Source organism: Pyrus communis, chromosome 11 (assembly GCF_963583255.1).
Source record: "Pyrus communis chromosome 11, drPyrComm1.1, whole genome shotgun sequence".
In the NCBI taxonomy this organism is placed as follows: Eukaryota; Viridiplantae; Streptophyta; class Magnoliopsida; order Rosales; family Rosaceae; genus Pyrus; species Pyrus communis.
Genome location: NC_084813.1, coordinates 26876266 through 26895606, shown reverse-complemented (window position 1 = coordinate 26895606; position 19341 = coordinate 26876266). Strand labels below are relative to the sequence as shown.

The 19341-nt window shown below is 35.1% G+C and overlaps 1 protein-coding gene across 3 annotated transcripts; it reads right to left on the bottom strand.

The window, feature by feature from the left end:
- Positions 1-11417: 11417 nt before the first annotated feature.
- On the bottom strand, positions 11418-15415 carry LOC137707966 (calcium-dependent mitochondrial ATP-magnesium/phosphate carrier protein 2-like). Of its 3 annotated transcripts, none has more exons than XM_068446920.1 (5): positions 14159-15415; positions 13427-13891; positions 12291-13079; positions 12060-12150; positions 11418-11953 (listed from the first exon to the last, which is right to left on the bottom strand). In XM_068446920.1, exons 2-5 carry the CDS (start codon positions 13860-13862, stop codon positions 11776-11778), a joined length of 1494 nt encoding a protein of 497 aa, XP_068303021.1. In that variant the 5' UTR covers positions 13863-13891; positions 14159-15415; the 3' UTR covers positions 11418-11775. The 3 variants fall into 3 exon arrangements, with proteins under 3 accessions (XP_068303021.1, XP_068303020.1, XP_068303022.1); XM_068446919.1 differs by having other exon boundaries at positions 13427-13887; XM_068446921.1 differs by having other exon boundaries at positions 11794-11953; positions 12074-12150; positions 13427-13887.
- Positions 15416-19341: the final 3926 nt, after the last annotated feature.

The following is a 19341-nucleotide window of genomic DNA, read 5'->3' as shown; positions in this document are numbered from 1 at the left end:
ATTCCCATCCAATTCGCGAAAATTTGTGTTGCTTGAGAGAGATTAACGATAACCGAAAAATTGATTGATGGAGAGATAAAATGAGTTTGAAATTGAAATATTGAAAGATCCAATGACTTGTTTTGACAAATTCATTGAGATTAGCAGAGTGGACATTCCTGGTGGTGTGTGCTCGCAGCTGGTGGCCAAGCCATCTGAATCAAAATCGTCGTTTTGAATTGTGGGCTCTCGCTGGCGGCGGTGAGGTGGGGAGGAGTCAGGAGTAGGTGGGGTCACATAGGTATATAAACACAACACTGTTTTGTTGATGATATGAAGAACAAGGCGGCCAGAAGATATGGAGGATGAGTCCATCGAAACGGTTCTGGAACCAGTGGGTGCCTTCATAAGAGAGGAAACGTCCGAACCAAAAAATAAAAGATTTAACAGTGGTAATTATCTGTTAAGTGTTGGACTTATGTCATAATATTAAATAAGAGACATACAGGCGACATATATTTTGGGGACAGAAGGCCTGTGGCCAAAACCGTGCCAAGTTCATTTCCATAACGTCCCCAACTCCCATTAAGTTATTTTATTATTTTTTGTTATACAATTTTATTAAGCTATAAGTTATAACTGATGATTATATTAACTTATATTAATTAAAATTCAGTTTTTGGTAAATATATCCATCCGTTTACCAACTTCATTAGCAACTAGCTAGTAGGAGTGGGAGTCGGTTGGATAGATCAGGTTAGACTTCAATCTATTGGCCAATCCAAGAGGCTTGGTTTGGAATTGTTCAAACTTATTGTCACCCAAGAAAAGTGGCAATCCAACGGTTGGGTGGAATCTATGTGTTGGACTTGATTAGTTTCTTTCTTATTTCTAATGTGAGTATGAGGGACAAATAATCAATAATTACATCAAATTAGGCCTAATTAAATCATTTGAATTTGATGTTGTTCTATCATTACATGTTTGTATTATAATTATATGACTACATGCATGGAGAATTGTGATTGTACATATATGCTGCCAAACATTAATTAATATACATGAACAATTATGTCTATTAATGCACCTTAATTAATCTTCTACTTTATATATTGATTGCTACGGCAAGCTGGCATGGAACTTGAATTCATGATGATCATTTCATTCTTATTTTCCTTAGCGACCATGACTTCGGTAAAGCATGCATTTTTCTTTATAATTAATTTGTTTTGCATGCCTTTTATATATGTGGAAAGACTTGTAAAAAGGAAAACTAAGGACAAATTAACTCAAAGTAACCCAAGCACGCAAGTATGCGAGACAAGACTACGCATGCATGCATGATCAGTTAGGGTATCAAGTGTTGGGAAAGTGCTCGTACAAAATAAAGCTAGATTTTAATAGTTAGAGATGGCATGAGAAAACGATAAACAAAGCTTTTTCAATCTGCATGCATGTCGCAATAGTGATCGAGCTAGTCAAAAGTATATCATTTATTTTCATAACTTTTAAGCCTTTATCTAGCTTGTTAACAACTTTAACTTTTACGAACAGAGAACGCGTCTTGATGCTCGATGAAGAGTCGGGAGGAATTGTTGGTTTTATGTGTCACAATTGCAGGATAAATTTTTTAATATACTCAGCACATGATTTAATACATTATATGTCATAATATAAATAAAGAGATACTTGAAAAAAAATTCTCATCTATAGCATATAATGTAATATTGTTCGTATTCCGAGTACATAAAAAAAATCTCTCCAAGTGTAAAACCCTCCTTTTTTGGGGTTTGTTGTTGTACTGAATTTATATTCGGCCCCTCTTGGTGAAACGTTCGAGGTTCTTCTAAAAAGGTAACTTTAATTTTAACATTAATATTATTATAAGCCCTGATCATCATAATTCACTTTTCAAGTTTCAGTTTTCCCTTGCAGTTGCTGAGTGCACTATCAGAATTAAGATGACACGCACTAATAGTTATCAAGTCTGATGGAATTACATCACGGCCTTTTTATTATATACAAAAAAGAAGAGAGAGAGAGAGAGAGAGATGAGAGAAGCATTGTGGATGTTAAACTAATTAACCCAAAAAATAAAATAAGCTAGGGCCATTCCATTCGTCAATCAATGTGACAAGGATAATGCTTGTGTCTCTAGATTTGTCTTCTCACTTATGATTAACAAATTTTTACCGTCTAAACATTATAAACGAAACAATTAATTCTCATTATCATTATCTAAAAATCATATTGCAAAAAAAAAAAAAAAAAAATAGTCAATTTGGAGATTTTTAGCCATGCATATATATGCATAAAATAAATTGACAGTTCATCGTAATAATAATAATTAATACCAAAATTGTTGATTGGTTTAACATATGTAGATGACTAAATTATCTCTGAATTGAATGATTTTTGACAGAAGATCTTTAGATAATAATAAAGAAAAATAATGATTCCGATTATGATGTAAAAAAAGTAAAAATTTGTTAATCTTAATTCGGTAGTAGAGTGACAAGTAAGTCTCCCATAAGACGACACAAGCATAATCCATGTGACACTGACATGATCCGATTTATATATCTATCCCCACATGCATACTTACCTGATATGATCACAGCTAAGCTTAAGCAAAGACCATACACAAATGAATCAGTACTGCCACACTGAATGATTTTTCCGATAAATTAAAGAATAATTAAAATTATTTTAGGGAATTGTTATTAGCACTCCAAAAATCTCATTCTACACTCCAAATTTTCTATATTAGGAAAGAAAAATACACTAGTAATGAATGTAGAATGAGATTTTTGAAGTGCCAATAACACTTCTCTTATTTTAAAGATAATAAAATGGATTGGTAGCTATATCATGAGTGCGAAAGGAATTCTGGACTGATACGATATAGTATACTCGGTACTTAATTCAACACACAAAATTTGACCATAGCTAGCAACGAATGCAGAGACTAGAGAGCACCACCACCCATGTGAATGCCTTTTTTTTTTTTTCCAAACGTAGAGTAATTTATTTAACAAAGTTCAGATGAACATAAAACAGCTTATAACGAGTCTTAAAAATAACTAATATACAAAAAGAAACGTCATTGATACAAACAAAGCATGAGTAATGATTTCTCTCTACAACGAGTACAAAACGGTAAATAATAGAAATGCATAAGGGGTTTCAACATTCATTCATTCAACTTGTACGTCGCGTCACGTGGTATCGTCTCTCTCTTCTGTTCTTAGTTATATTATATATGTTGAGAATAAATCTCACATTGATGAAATGAGGGACCTTGCATGGACTTATAAGAGGTTGGACTACTCCCCACATTGTCAATTGGTTTTATGATGGAATCCCAATTTCTTCATGGTACTAGAGCAGGTTGTCCCTCGTGTGAAGCCCAACAACCACATGTGCTCCAGGTCACCCAATTTGTGTTGTCTACATGTTAGGCTTGCCACACGTGAGGGGGCGTGTTGAGAATGAATCACACATTAATAAGATGAGAGATCTTGTATGAGCTTATAAGAGGTTGAACTATTCTTCATATTATCAATTGATTTTATGATGGAACCCCAATTTCTTCAATATACACATATATAGTTCGGAATCAAATAAAACTAATGTAAACATTTTAATTAAAAGTATTGCATGCAATGGAATATTAATCTATATATAATTATACATAGTAATATTAAAACTCCTTTGATATGAGAGTTAGTTCCAATGCCGAAGGACAGTGAGATGCTGAAGTATGATATAGAATAGGTCAGGGTTCACTTATTGTATCCAATGCAATAAAAGACAAACTGTATTCGACCACGTCAACCACAAAGTAAAAAAATGTACTTACCTATTTTAGGGTTAGAGTTTTAATTAGTTAGCTATTCCTTGTGGCATAAGGAAGAGCGAAACCCGGATTACTTCCTGGTTAAGGGGTTCTTGCGTGGAACATAATTATATGGACTTTAGAAATCTAGTTATAGGCTCTCGTTAAGATTTATAGAATCCGTTACTCGGTAGGATTTTTGGAACGCACTTGATGTCTATAAAGTTTGAGGTCCCTATGCACACTGCTATCTCATCCTCGAGTTTAATCATCCAGAAATTCACCATATCGTCTTCTCCAAGTATGTAAAGTTTATGGGTTTTGGTTTTAAGAACCGATAAAGTTTACATTTGTATGTATCATGCGTAGTATGTATCTAGGTAGCTTATCATGCATTGGAATTTTCAGTGACGTTCCTGGAAGAACTGCAGTACTAGTGCAGAATAGTTTCCAATCAAATTAATCAAAGGCATCGATTCTTTTCGGCGGCCTGGTGTGAAATGCATATATGCAGTTGCTAGCTTTAGCATCGATTCTGATTCATTTTCTTTATTATTAGAAATAAAAGTATCTAGCTAGCTAACAGGTATGGGTGGTTACGATGACCCTGCGGTTGTGAGTGTGAGGCACCTAATTCCATGGTATCAATCTCGTCTCCATTATATATAATATAGGCATATGTATCGACCCTTACTGAAGAAATATATAAAAGATCGATGATAAATAAGAACAACACATATATATTGATAGTTTTTTTTTTTGGTCGAAATATATTGATAGTATTTTCTTTCGTGAATAAGAACAATACATACATTACATACATATATATATTATATTATATTATATATATTATATGTAAAAGTAGGCATCAATGAATTAGGGCCGGCCTAAGAGTAGTCCATGTAGGCGCCTGCTTAGGGTTCCAATTTCAGAGACGCTTCAAAAAAATTCATATATCCTGTAATTAATATGCAAATACAGAAAAAGCAAGAAATATGATAAAACATTTGTTGGGGTGTGGTGCAAATGTTTGGCTTCCTTTTTTTTTTTAGGGTGTTGAGTTCGAAACATTTAGCTACTTTTTTAGTCACTAGTTTTTTTCTTCTTGTTTTTCAAATTTACTCTCAATCCATCTGTACAAATGCATATAAAGTTAAAAAACTCAAGTTCCTTTGCAATCTTTTTTTCTTTCAATTTCCCGATCGAATTCTATCAAATGTTTAAATCAACTATTGCATGGTCTTGAATATTGTACTTTAAGGTAATCAAAATTTTGAATATATAATTTTCTTTTCAATAATTTATTATTCAGTGGATTATTTTAATATTCGATTCATTAATGTGATGTTGATTTTAGGAAAAAAAAAACACAAGAGAAATAATTGGGGTTGTTGAATTTATTATGCTCGTTAATCAAGTTTTAGTGTTATTTACTCTCTTGATCATTAATACATATAGTACATACTCTTGGTTGCAAACATTTAGTACATATGCGTCTAAAAACATGACACGTATAATATTTAAGTAATATTTGTATATGTATCTTCTTTTGATATTAATTTTTAATTATATTTCATGTAGAAATATAATTTTTTATATAGTTAATAATTTTTTTTTTAATACATATCAATATACAAAGAATCTGAAATCAAATAATTTTATGACCACACTTCAAAAGCTCGTTTAAGGCCCACTTCAAGGTTGCCAAATGCGTCAAAGCTTTTGGGGGTACAACAATAAATCCTTCAAAACCCACTCCCTGTTTCCCACATTTCCTTAAAAAAAAAAAAAAAAAAAAAAAAATCAGATTTCCATTTATTTTTAACACGACTTTCATCCAAATTTTTCACAGAAATGTTCATCTACTGCTTTCTGCATCTGGGTTTTTACCAAACAATGCTCAATATTGCGTTTTGCATATGGGTCTTTACGTTTTACTTCACACCAATTGCCAATTGCCTGGCAATTTATTTAACCAAATAAACATTTTTTGTGAAAAATTTGGAGGAAAGTTGTGTTAAAAATAAATGGAAATCTGGAATTTTTGAAGAAAGTGTGAGAAACATGGAGTGGGTTTATTAATGTACCTCCAAAAGCTTTGACGCATTTGACAACCTTGAGGATGACGGTGATGGGGGTTTCCTCCTTCATCTCACCTCCGTCTCCCTTCTTCTTCTCATCCCGCCGTTGCTGGCGTGGCAGCGTTGTCGCTTCCATTGTTGTTGTAGCCGCTGTTCTTCTTCTACATTAATTCAAGAACAAACACAAACTCATTAATCCAAACACCACAAAACCCAAAAGCATAGAGAGATAGAGAGAGATGATGAAATTTAAATGGACCGGTTTTTATGAAGCTTGCCTTGATTTAAATAAATAAAAAACATAAAAAAAAAAGAGGAAAAGTGATGTAAGTGGAGCGGTTGTGTTGAAAAAAGAGAGTAAATTGTAGCAATGATCCCTTAACTTTAATTCAATTGGAGCAATGTTCACTCAATGAAAAATCCATTATTATTAGTTCCTCAGGCCATCTCCAACCGAGGGCTGGCCAGATGGCTCGTTTTAGCCCTCTGGCCCTCCAAGAAATTAATATTTTAATGAACAATATATGGCCATATTTGCCTCCGTCTCCAACCAAGGGCCAAACATAATTTATTATTTAAATTTAAAAATTACAACAACTTAAATTCAAATTCAACAACTTAAATTTAAAAACTACAACGATAACTGGCCTAAAAAACCAAAAAATTAGAACTTAAATTTAATGAATGATTTAGGTATTATAGGAAAAAAAAAATTGGCCCAAAAATTTTTTTTTGAATACAACAGCTAGCTGACTAGCCGTTGTATTCAAAATTTTTTTTAAGCAATCATGTTGGTTATAATCGACATGATTACTCTATTTTCTGGCTAGCCCTCTAGCCCTCTCCGATTTCGTGGGGCCTTCTCAGATTCCACAATGCTTTTGCCTAGCCTCTGGTTGGAGACAGTTTTCAGGCTATTTTCGACCCTCTGGACCCTTCGGTTTGCATGCAGTCATCAAAACGTGTAGCTATGGTCCTTCAACTAAAAATTCATTACTATTGGTCCCTCAACTTTAGTCCAACTGGAGAAATGGTCCCTCAACTTTAATTCAATTGGACCAATGGTCATTCCAACATAACTCATCTTGACAAAATTCTAACGAAGTTGACGAAAATGATCATAACTACACGTTTTGATGAGTTGAGGAACACCACTTGTGGCAATAGTCCTTCCAACATAATTTATTTTGACAAAATTCAGATGAAGTTGACGAAAAGGACCACACCTACACAGTTTGATGAGTTGAGGGACCAATGGTAATGGATTTATAGTTGAGATACCATTACTCCAATTTGATTAAAATCGAAGGATCATTACTACAATTTACTTTGGAAAAAAACGTGGGTGCGATTGTGTAGGCAGAAAGATGATGAGGGCGAATGAGACATATAATTTTATTGACAAAAATACCCATACTCATTATAATTCTATATTTCACGTTAATTGTAATTTTTCTTTGTTTCAGGGACTTTTTAGACCACTTATTTTTGTGAAGTCTTGAGACCCTAAAGTAGACTTTTGGCATTCTATTAGTAGAGACTAGCATATGGCCACACACAAAGTGTGTATGAATTTTATTTTATTTTAAATAAAAGAAGAGATGAAGAGAGTGACAGAGAACTTGAGAATGGGGAGAGAAGAGAGAGAGCCTTAATTTTATTTTTATTTTTTTAATTAGAGTGAGAGAGAACGTGAGTTGGAGTGGGAGTGAGAGTGGGGAGAGAGGAGAGAGAGCTTTAATTTTTGTCCATATTTCTAATCCATGTTTAGTTTTAATTAGAGGGTTAAAATAGTAATTTCATAAGATTTTGATTGACAATGAAAATTATATTAATATGTAGTTTAGATAAGGTACATCACATGACTTAGATTATTTTGAATCATTGTATATGAGTTCGTCGGTGTTCGCTTTTTTGGTTCTGTTTTTTAAATCCTGAATATTTTATGTATATTCTCCAATATTTCTTCTTATTTAGCGTTTGATGTTTCAGGTCTGTTGCATGTTGGCATGCTTCCTTTGCTTCAGATGGGAGTCAACTCAATTCGTAAGCCATTTATTTCGATCTTTTGTCTCTATGATTTGTCCTCAAGAATTAACATTATTCTCTCAATTGGTAAGACTAGAATTCGTACTCCTTGCATGCCAAAGTACCAACCCGACATTTTTAAGATTTCAGTATTATTTGTTTAGGGAGCGTATTGTTTGGAAAATCGTATTTTTGAGGAAGGTGCTTTCATTGATCTAGATGAAAGACCAAGAACAGGCTCTTCTCCATTTGGAGAGCATTTAACTTCAAGGAAAATATTTACTTAATATGTTGTGAACCAGTAAGGTGAGGTTCACTATGTGTTTTGAGTGTTCTACTGTGATGATAAATTTTCTTTTGTGAGGTTAATTGAGTTTTATTCCTCCTTCTTTCTTTCCATAGTTTTCAAATGGTCCTATGTCATGATGTTTTTTTTTTTGGCCTTTTCTCCTCATTGTTAAATGTTGCTTGACCTCTTTATTGAGACTGATTTTTCATGATTTTTCTGTTCATCTTAGTGAAACACATATCAAACCAACAAAACTGTGGGAGTCAAACTTGTGGTAAGGAGAAGGTTGAAATGTCTCTGTGAGTCTTCTCGGCCTCAAAATGGATGGATAACCATGGCTTGCCCATCAGTTATCTCCCTTTAAAAAAAAAAAACAAACAAACAAACAAAACCGTGGTGGTGGGAGTAATCATTCTAAGGTTTGTATTTGAACGTGAAAATATGCATTTCGTTTACTCTTTGTCGCCATTGCTCATTTACATATTTGCGTTTTGCTAAATACTTTGTCAACGAAGCACAACAAAAGAGTAGAAGTCTACACCACCCACCAAATATAAAACTGAGAGAAAGAGTTTGGGTTTTAAGGGATTATGATAAAAGCCACACATGGGGGATTTGACTAAATGGATTCACCTAAAAACAAAAATTAGGATGTAAGGATGTTTAATAAATTGTCCTTTTTATGCTATTAGCTTTTGAATGGTCCAAAAAAGATTTCTCAATATTACATAATGTTTTCATCATTTTTTTCTCGTAGTTTTAATCAAAATTGGTGGAATTGTGCGGTGTGGGACAGAATTAATTTTTTTTGTTTTGGTTCCGTAATTCATTTGGTTATTTTTTTACTTCTTTTGCAAAGAGTTGGACATCAATCACGCCAAGATTTTGTGGAACCTGAATGTATATGGTTTTGTTTGCAGAGTTGAAGAATGATCACACGCTAGCTTTTTTTTTGGGGGCGACGGGAATATTCTGTAAATAAATAAACCAGTATCATGACTTCGGTGAGTCATGCAGTGTAGCAGATGTGTACCTTAAGATAGAAGGTGAAAAATAATTTTGAATTCGTGTACGTTGGAAAATATTTCATAACCTTATATGGCAAAAAGTTCTAAGAGCAATTTGCAAAAACTTTCACCATACGCACATAGAAAAAATGAACAATTTACATCTCTAAATAATATGCAAAGTATGACGCAAATGTTATTTCTAAACTTTCTAAGCAACTATTTTGTTACTTATTTTATCACTACTTTCAATTATTATTTTGAACAAAAATATACAAACCATGATGTCTATATCTTAAGGGATTCTTCTTTCGCTTTCATCACACAAAAATACTAAAGTTTGAAATGTACACATCGTTTGAATAAAAGAAAAAACTATGACAGACACGAAAGCTAACTCAAAATTTAATTGCTAAAAAACAGCTGAAATCAGTGAGTCACGACTAACATGCTTTGATTAAATAAAAGACAAATTCCATGCACAAGAGGGATCAAGTGAAATTATACGTATACAAAAAGGATAAAAAGAAAAGGAAATGCTCATCAGCACTAGGAAAAGGAATTGGATTGCCTGCCCTCCCCATCCTATACATTTCCCATCCCTTTCTATTTTTGTGGTCGCAGTTAAGCCACGTGAACATTTTATATTTCCATTGATTTTTGTCTTATTATTTCTATAAAAAAAATTAATATAAAATGTTAACATAGTTTAACCGTGACCACATAATATAAAAGGGGATAAGAAAGATAATTGATGTGAATGGCAGACAATCCAGGTCCCTACAAAAAAGTCATGATGCCATTCTTTTTGTTTTATTTTTCACCTTAGGAATGCTAGCCAGTTCCTAGCACTAGAAAAAGAGACTGTCATGTGACGTTTGGGAATGCTAATACTCGCTAGTAGCTTTCGAGAAGGAAAATGATATTTGGAAAACTACAAAATGGTGGGACATCAGCGATAATAATTCATATTTTACTTTCAACTTAAAAAAATATCAATAAATCATACATTTAGTAAGAGATCTTTCGATAACTATTCCATTTTTAGTTTTTAGTTTTTTATTTTGAATTTTTATTATCTTGAAAATTGAATTATTTTTTGGTAGCTAGTTTTTTTATTTTTTTTTCAGTTTAAACATAAAAATGAAGTCTAGCCGAATTTTGAAAACTCAAGGTAACTGTTTGAAAACCATTTCATTTTCAGTTTTTTTTTTTTAACTATAAATTTGTTTGGTAATTGCTTTTAGTTAAAAATAAAATGAAAACTGAAAACCAAAAACCAAAATGTAAAAACTCAAGAAAATAGTTTTTAGTTTTCATTTTTCTGAAAACTAAAAACTAAAAGTAGTTATCAAACAAGATTTCAGTTTTTATTTAAAAAAAAGGTAAACAAAAGCTGAAAACTAAATGGTTATCAAATGTCCCTTAAGTTATTCAATCTAATTAATGTGACCATAGTGGGTTGATAAAACTAGGAGAGAATATTTTTGCTCAACACATTTAAGTGAGGGTGATACTCACCACTCTATATATCACTGTTAGATGAGTTCAATTTTTGAGATTTGTATAACGGATAGACACAAATCTCTAAATTTAAGATAATCTAATGGTAAAAGATAGGGTGTCAAGCATTATCTCCACTTGAAAGTGGTGAGCAAAAATGCACTCAGTTTCCATGCCCAAATGAAGGTAATTCCTTCGGGCTCTCTTAATCTCTCCGATTAACAGTGGATTAAAATAGCCTTTTGCTTATATTTAAGATAAGACGTTGGTTTGGAAGGAAGCAAGTGCGAAGGAGCTCCCAAAATACAGAGACTAAAGAACATAAGACGATTATATTCATTTCGAATTCAAGACGCTCATTAGAGAGCGAGCACAGTATCTTGCATTGTATCAATCTATAAACATATAAATGAAATGGTCACAGTTGCTACCTATAGAACACAAAGCACACACAACTAAACAGAAGAAAGGCTCCAGATAGAGCCTACTTAAAAGCCAACAAAAATAAAGAAACAGATCGTTCCCCTAACACGTATTCGGAGGATAGAAGAAAGAACACAAGCAGAAATAACGAAAATTGATAGGAAACAATGAGCCATCAAAACTAGTGCTCCTCAACCAATTTGATCAATGAAACTGTGAAACGGCACAGACGGCTTCTTAAACCTACCATGGCACCGGTCTTCAAATTATCCAATCGACCCAAAGTTTTACATAACATGGCCAAAAATGGTTTTACCAGAGATATAAAGTTATGCTCAAACTACATACTGCGTTTGGGGTGGGGTGGTACAAAACAACACTGCCCCATTGCATAAAAGGCTTAATACAAGTTTTGGGACACCCAACTGTACGGGCAAGCCAATTTTGCCCTTTCACGCAACCTAATGCCTAGCACTATTATTTATGCTACGAGTGTATGACTAAAAAAAATGATTTGATCTATTCAGTTGGGAACCTTATTCAAAATATTCATTCACCATGATATCATTGCCAACTTTATAATCAGCAACTTACTTGGTGGTCATTGTTTGGAGCTGCATAATTCTTTTATCCCAGATCCAAACTCTTTTTCATGGACTCATAAACCATATAAGTAATGCTTGCAGATGGAACTACTTTAAGAAGATTAGGAAATATTCCTTTGTAGAATCCTCTTAACCCTTCATGTTGGAAGGTTCTCCTGAATACATCACCCATTCCCATATATTCAGTGTGCGCTTGCATTCTGAAAACACGTAGAAAAATTACCGTCAGTTTAAAGACACTGACTTTAAAGTTACAAAATATCATAAAAATCATTTCAACAAGATATCGATATTTCCATAATGCACCTTGTCCTGACAACCTGTAACGGATAAACACAAGTTGCACCAAGAGCTCCTGATACTGTCCCGCATCCCAATTGTACAAGAGCACCAGGTTCTGTTAAAAACAATCAGAACAAAAAAGAAAAAAAAAAACTTACAACATATAATATAGTGGCAGAATTGGGGCAAAACACAATAAATTAGTGCCTAAAAATGATGAGGACAAGTGAACAAATTTGCAAACGAAGTCCTTACCCCCTTCATGCACAATATATTTCTTGGACATATCTTTCATTGTTTCATAAGCAGCAAGATCAATGCCAGCATAAGGGACAATCCCAAGCAAAGATGGAACAACACCCTTATAAAATGCCCGGGGTCCCTCCTGAACCCATATATCTCTAGACAGAGTTCTAAGACTTGGAATTCTCCTGCCTTCGCCAGTATAAGTTTGGATTCGTGTCTTAACAAGATCCATGGGATATACCACAGTTTGTGCCACAGCACCTGCTAAGCCACCAGAAACAAGGCGAGTTGCAGTGCTGACAGTAGCCTTATCTTCTTCACCATTAGCATGGACAATAAATCTTTTCAGCATTTCATAAGTGTAGAACCTGATGGCGCTTTCAGGAGCCACCTTCAAGACATTTAATCCATTGCCACGAAAAAAGCCCAATAAGCCCCCTTCTCTCCATATATCCTTTACTGCTGGCATAATTCGAGCTCGTTTTGTTTGTACTTGCAAAATAACCTTTAAACGATCAAGAGGAGCGGTAGCTGTACGTGATGTTGCCCCTGCTACAGCTCCAGCAATCAAATATCTACTAGCATGGACGTGCTTACCGGTGACCCCTGGGACAACAGTCTGCTCCCCAATATCAACAAGGCATACCCTTTCCAAATAATGATAAATATTCTCAATGGTTGCCTCCTGAGGGTAAAGTAGAAGAAAATCTCTCCATTCTTCAAATGTTATAACACCATTATTATCCTTATCAACGCGCTCAACAAAAAGTGCAAGTTCCTCGTCATCAATTTCAATCCCTGCAAAAGAGGGGCTGATGTGGCTTATAGAAGGAACACAATCCAGTAAAGGAAAGCCATTTTTGTGATAAGAGAGATATTTTGAAGTGTTAATGGGATACGAACATGAAAACAAACATTTACAGAATGATTATACAAAAAAAGAAAAAGATTGAGACGATTTACAGGCTTGTGTTGACATCTTTGAAACATTCAAGAATGAAAGCACAATGATCGTACAAGGAGATGAGAAAGAACGAAAGGAGTAGACATGAAAGTATGAGGGAAGGGAGATATAGTAAAAATGAAAAAGAGCAGCAGCATTAGTTGCAGTGCTAGCAGTAGTAGAGTTGGTTATATGGAGATACCTGCCCTTACAAGTGCATCCCAGAGCTCTTCAGGCAGAATGCAACCATTATGTTCGACATCTATTGCTTGAAAGATGCGATAGAGCTCAAGCTCTTTATCGTCCATGTAGCGCTTAAAATCTTGGTAGTCGACACGGCCATCTTGATTCGCATCGCAGACATTCAACAAATCATTGGCATACTTGTACTGGGAGGGTATGTCGAGGGCAGAGAGGCCGGCTTCAATGTGGGCATAGTCCAAATAACCAACATTTGCGGTGTCAAAGAAGTTAAAGAGAGTGCGGATTCTGAGCTCCCTCTGCTCCTTGGTCTCTCCCAGGGCCAAAAGCACGTGATCCATGGACACAGGCCCGGTTTTCTTAACGGGATTGCAGGCATTTCTTATTCGGCCTGGCTTTTGGTTGTTGCTTGGCATTGCGTCCTCCTCCATTGGCATAATAACTTAATCAATCTCTCTCACTCTGTCTAATGGAAAGGAAACTTAATCAATCTATATATATATATAGAGAGGGAGAGAGAGGGAGAGAGAGAGAGAGAGAGAGATCGTATGATGAATTGATGATATACAAAAACAAGTATTCTATTCTGTTGTATTTACTCAAATCAATTATTGCATTCTATTTACTTAAATCTGAGAAGTGGCACCAAATGCGAATTTTCTGGAATTGAAGAGTTAAAAAATTACATTACAATCAAGAGGAAGATTAAGGATGAGTGAGAAGTGAGAATTACCGAGTGGACGGAGTCGAATTTCGAATGCAGCAAATGAAAAGCCAGGTCGAAGGTGCGTAATCGGCCATTGCTCCTCCTCCTCCTCTTCACAGTTGAGATGGTCGTCGGGGATCGTCAGAAATCATCAGGATACAAGAAGAAGAAGCTGCCAATCCCCATCCCCATCACACACCTCAGATATCATCCTACGATTTGATTTTTTATTTTTTTTTGTTGTGTATATATGATATGTTCTGTGTACTCTATAATTCTACTTTTCTTTTTCACTATCCAAAATATCAGTAAATAATAATCAATAAAAAAAATTTAAAAATATGATTGTAATCAATCCAATCGGACGAAGAACAGAAAAAGAGGTTGCAAGTCGCAAGTGCAGACGCAGACGCAGCGTGAGGATGTTGGATTTCTTCTATATGTTTTTCCTGAAAAAAAGAATTATTTAAGGGGGCCTATGGAGCTGGCGTCCAACTGTAGCGTAAGTTTTGCGCCCCCACTACGCTTTAAAAATGGAGGATTCTAGCCTCCGAATCTTCAACATGAGGCCCGTCCAACGGCCCAAATCATCACCGTCTGGACCCAACCCAAATCATTTCGCACTTGACTCAATATGCACGGTAGGTTTTTACTTTTTAATGAGCCGTGATAAACGATGATATTTTCAAGCGTTTATATTGAATACATCGCGTTTGTAATGTAGTCGCACGTACAGGCAGAAACATACCAGAAATGACAATTAAGCAAAGCACATTTACATCATGTTCATGATTCTATAATATATATATATATATATATATATTAATTTCCAAGAGTAAGCAGGATAATCAACAAAAACATGCATCGCGCGGGGATGAATAATGACCTCTAATCCAAATGCCGCTGCCTTGGCTGCATTTAGTTACTTCCCTCTCAAGACAAAGTTCCGTTGCTGCAGGGCAATTCTACTTTTCTCGATCCGCTGCTGCCTGCAGCAACCTTTCTTCTGACTTCTGACTCAATCATGTCCTTAAATGTCTCTGCCACTCGGGTCTTTAGCTTTGACGTCTCCGCCTCACAATGAGACTGCTAGCTGGTACTCTCAATTCGAAGCAGCTGCCATTTCAATCACTCGATCGAGAAGCCTCCGGTTGAATACATGAAGGTTGCGGGTGACTCACAGCCACCGGGCCGTACGTCGTCTGGAGCACCAACTAATAGCTGTTCTCCCATTTCATATCATGTACGAATGAATCATTTTGTGATTACTACTCTACTGTTTGATTGATTAATGTAAGATCTGAAATTTTAAGTGTTGCAGGGACACTTTAATACACTAGCGTGTCATGTATCGGACACAAAAACGGACACGACATTCCTCGGACACGTCTGGACATGTGTCGTGTCAGACACTCCATGTGGCGTGCCATTGACTTTGACAGGGGAACACACCTTGGACTCTTTATAGACATGTGTACGCAGGACATGTTCAAGGCACAATCAAAGGACACGTCGAGGGTAGTTTGTTGAAATTAAACTTCGAAGACCAACCCTAGGTTTACATAGTTGCATCCGAGATAAATAAGAATTATTGTTGTATTTTGTTAGCCATTCCTTGTGCCTCAAGTAGTAGTAATGACAGGTTGTATTTACTAAGGCAATAAGGGATTCTTGTAAGGAAGTATTACTTTAGTATTCTAGTTATGGAGATTAGGATTTCTTGAATCTAGTAGTGGGTGGGATTCGGGAACCACTGAGCACTATATAAGGTTGCGATCCTTATACATATTGCTATCACAATCACGAGAGATTTTTCAGTGTGATCGGTATATGGGGTAGTACATCACGTGTCACTGTATAAATAGTGAAATATGTGTGTTAAAAAGTTAATAACTTAAAAAATAAAATTTTCCATCACTTACATAAAAACACGTGGTATACCATTCGGGTTCCCGCCACAATGAAAAATTTCTCCACAATCATAAACCCTAGAAACAGCCCATCAGTTTGTGACTAAGGAGTAGGAGTGCATACAAAAGCTTGCATCTACCTTAGTCCTCGTGTTCGTGTTCTCTCTGCAAGATCAAGATGTCATCTTCTCCAAATAAGTGATTATGATGTTTTGATGACGATGAAACATATTAAAGCGTACATAATTTTGAAATTGTAATGAAATATGAAAAATTGTTTTAGGGGTAATGCTAGAGATTGTGATGAACCAGATTTTGAGGCTATATTTTTCACCAATGATGACATGAATATCATTGTTGAGGAGAGATTTTTCAGTGTGATCGGAACACGGGATGATACACCACGTGTCCTTTGTACAAATGGTAGAATATGTGTGTTAAAAGTTAATCACTTAAAAAAAAAAAATCTACCACTTATATAAAAACACATGGTGAGACCCTCTGGTAGATCCATTCAGGATGATAACCTCATTGCGCATGAACTCTTTGCCTCTTTTAAGAGTAAAAAAGGTAGAAGGGGTGCTATGGCCATTAAGCTTGACCTTAAAAAGGCTTATGACTTCCTCAATTGCGAATATATTAAAGGTGTGCTTGTTAAATTTGGTTTTAATTATCACTGGATCAAGCTTATCATGGAGTGGATTACTTCGACATCCTTTTCTATCTTGATTAATGGTAAATCTCATCGTTATTTCTGTCCTTTTAGAGGTATTAGACAAGAAGACCCTCTATCTCCTTATATTTTTATCATTTGTATTGAACCCTTTATTAGACACTTGGATAAGTTGGGAGAATCATCTCGAAGTAATGTTGGTTTATTGACTGCGCCTAGAGGTTATAGAATTACTAATGATGTTGATTTTTGCCAATGCGACTGGCACTATAGCCAAGAATATTGCTAAGGTGCTAGATAACTTTGCTTAAGCTTCTAGTCAAAAGACAAACTATCATAAGTCTTCACTGTATTTTTCAAATAACACTCCTAACCATACCAGAATTGATATTGTTAATATTCTTGCTATTCAACATAAACTCACTATTGGTAGGTATCTAGGCATACACAAAAGAACTAATTATCAAGATAAAAAAACAAACTAGCTGGTTGGAAGGCAAATACCCTTTCTAAAGCTGGAAGACTCTCATTAAGGCTAACCTCTAGGTGTCCCAAATCATACTATGTCTTGTTTTAAGTGTCCTGAGAAAATCACAAAAACTATAGACAGAGAAAGTAGGAATTTTTTTGGGGGAAAAGATTGCAAACTTGTCCCTGTGGCTTGGGATAGAGTTTGTAGCTCTAAGGAAAATGGGGGATTGGGTATTAGGAAAAGTGATCACTTTAATAATGCTTGTTTAGCAAAACTTGGTTGGAAAGTCCTAATGGATAACCAAAAGTGGTGGGTACAGATTGTTAAGAATAAATACTTGAAGAGAAAGGATTTCCTTAACACTAAAGTCTGACAACACTACTCATGTGCCTGGAAAGGTATCCTTAAGGCTAGAGATAATATTAAAATGAGGCTGAGGTGGGTTGTGGGAAATGGAAAGAGCATCTTCTTCTGAACCCATAACTGGGTTTTTCCTTTCCCTCTATCCAACTTTATTTATCCCAGTCATGTTAATGATATCGATATGAATGTAAAGGTGAGACAATTCATTAATAATGGACAATGGGACAGAGATCATCATTGATCACTAACTGATAAGGACATTATGAATAAAATTTGTAGTATTCCCCCTCCCCTTAACTCTTCACTGTGATATGTGTTGCTGGGGGCCTAATGCAAATGGTAAGTTTTCAGTTAAGTAGGGAACTTGGATAAAAAATTGTGATAATAACAATGAGAATGTAAGAGAGCTTCTTAAGAGAATGTGGAAGCTCAAACTCCCTCATAAAGTTAAAATGTTTAGTTGGCTTCTCATAATTGGAAGGCTTCATACAAGAAATAGATTATCAAGATATGTCAATAATATCCTGTCCACCTGTCTTACATGTAATTGAAGGGATGAGAACATATCTCACTTATTTATAAATTGTAATTTTGCGAGGCTAGTTTTGAATTTTCAAGCTATCTCTAACAACATAAATTAAATCAATTTCTTCCTTTTAATGATTGGCTCAATGAATTAACTGTCAAGAATGATGCAGGTTTGTGTGATCTCAGTAAAGTTTTACTAGTATGCTGGTTGATTTGGAAGGAGAAGAATCTGGTGGTTTTCCAGAATAAAATTCCAAACCCTACATGGATCGTTAAGTCTGCCCTCAATCTAGGAAGGGAGTTTATAGATGCCAATGGTATAATTCTTGTGGTTTACAATGGTAGCAGGTCTTCCCACCATCTATCCGGTGGTCCCCTTCGAATGCTGATTTTGTTAAACTTAACTTTAATGGCTCTTTGGTGAATCAAGGTGCGGCTACTGGGTTTGTGATTAGAAACTAGAATTATTGGTCAAAACATTATTTCGGTTGCGAAATGCCTGACGTTGAGGGATGGCCTGTGGATGGCTAAGGCCAAAGGCTTGGCTCACATTGTGGTGGAGGGTGATTCAAAGCTGGTGATTGAGTCTGTTAGTGGAGCCTATAGTCCCCCTTGGAGTTTGAAGGCCATCCTGGAGGATATTTGTTGGCTTGCGGGGTCGTTTGAGGATATTTGCTGGAAACATGTCCTTAGGGAAGCCACTTTTCTGGCAAATGCTATAATTAATGTGGGTTATTTGGTCTCTGATTTTTATGCTTGGGATAGAACTCTTCCTTTGGAAGCTCGTCAGGCCTTCTTCTTTGATTGTACCCAAACCGATTGCCCTAGGGGCTTTTCTTTTTAATGCAGTCTTTTTCTATAAAAAATTAAAAATTAAAAACACATGGTGTACCACCCTTATTCCAATCACAATGAAAAATTTCTCATTGTTGAGTGAAGTTGCTTGAAGTTACAATATGTGTTATCTTATTTGAATATGTTTGATGCTATTTTGTATTTTATTTTATTTGGTGTTAACTCATGATGATAGTTAAACAATGAACATCAATCTTTTGTGTTTTGATTTTATATGACGTTTGTAGCCTATTTAAAGTTATTATATTTTAAGAAGTATTTGTCGATTTTTTTCTTCGAATTTGTAAAGAGTTGCTAATTTATTTTAACCAATTATTGCCTAAACTTTTGTAATTGGCTTTTTTCCCATGAACTTTAATTTTAGCCGATTGTCTGCTAATTTTTTAAAATTAGTCAATTTCTCCCCTAA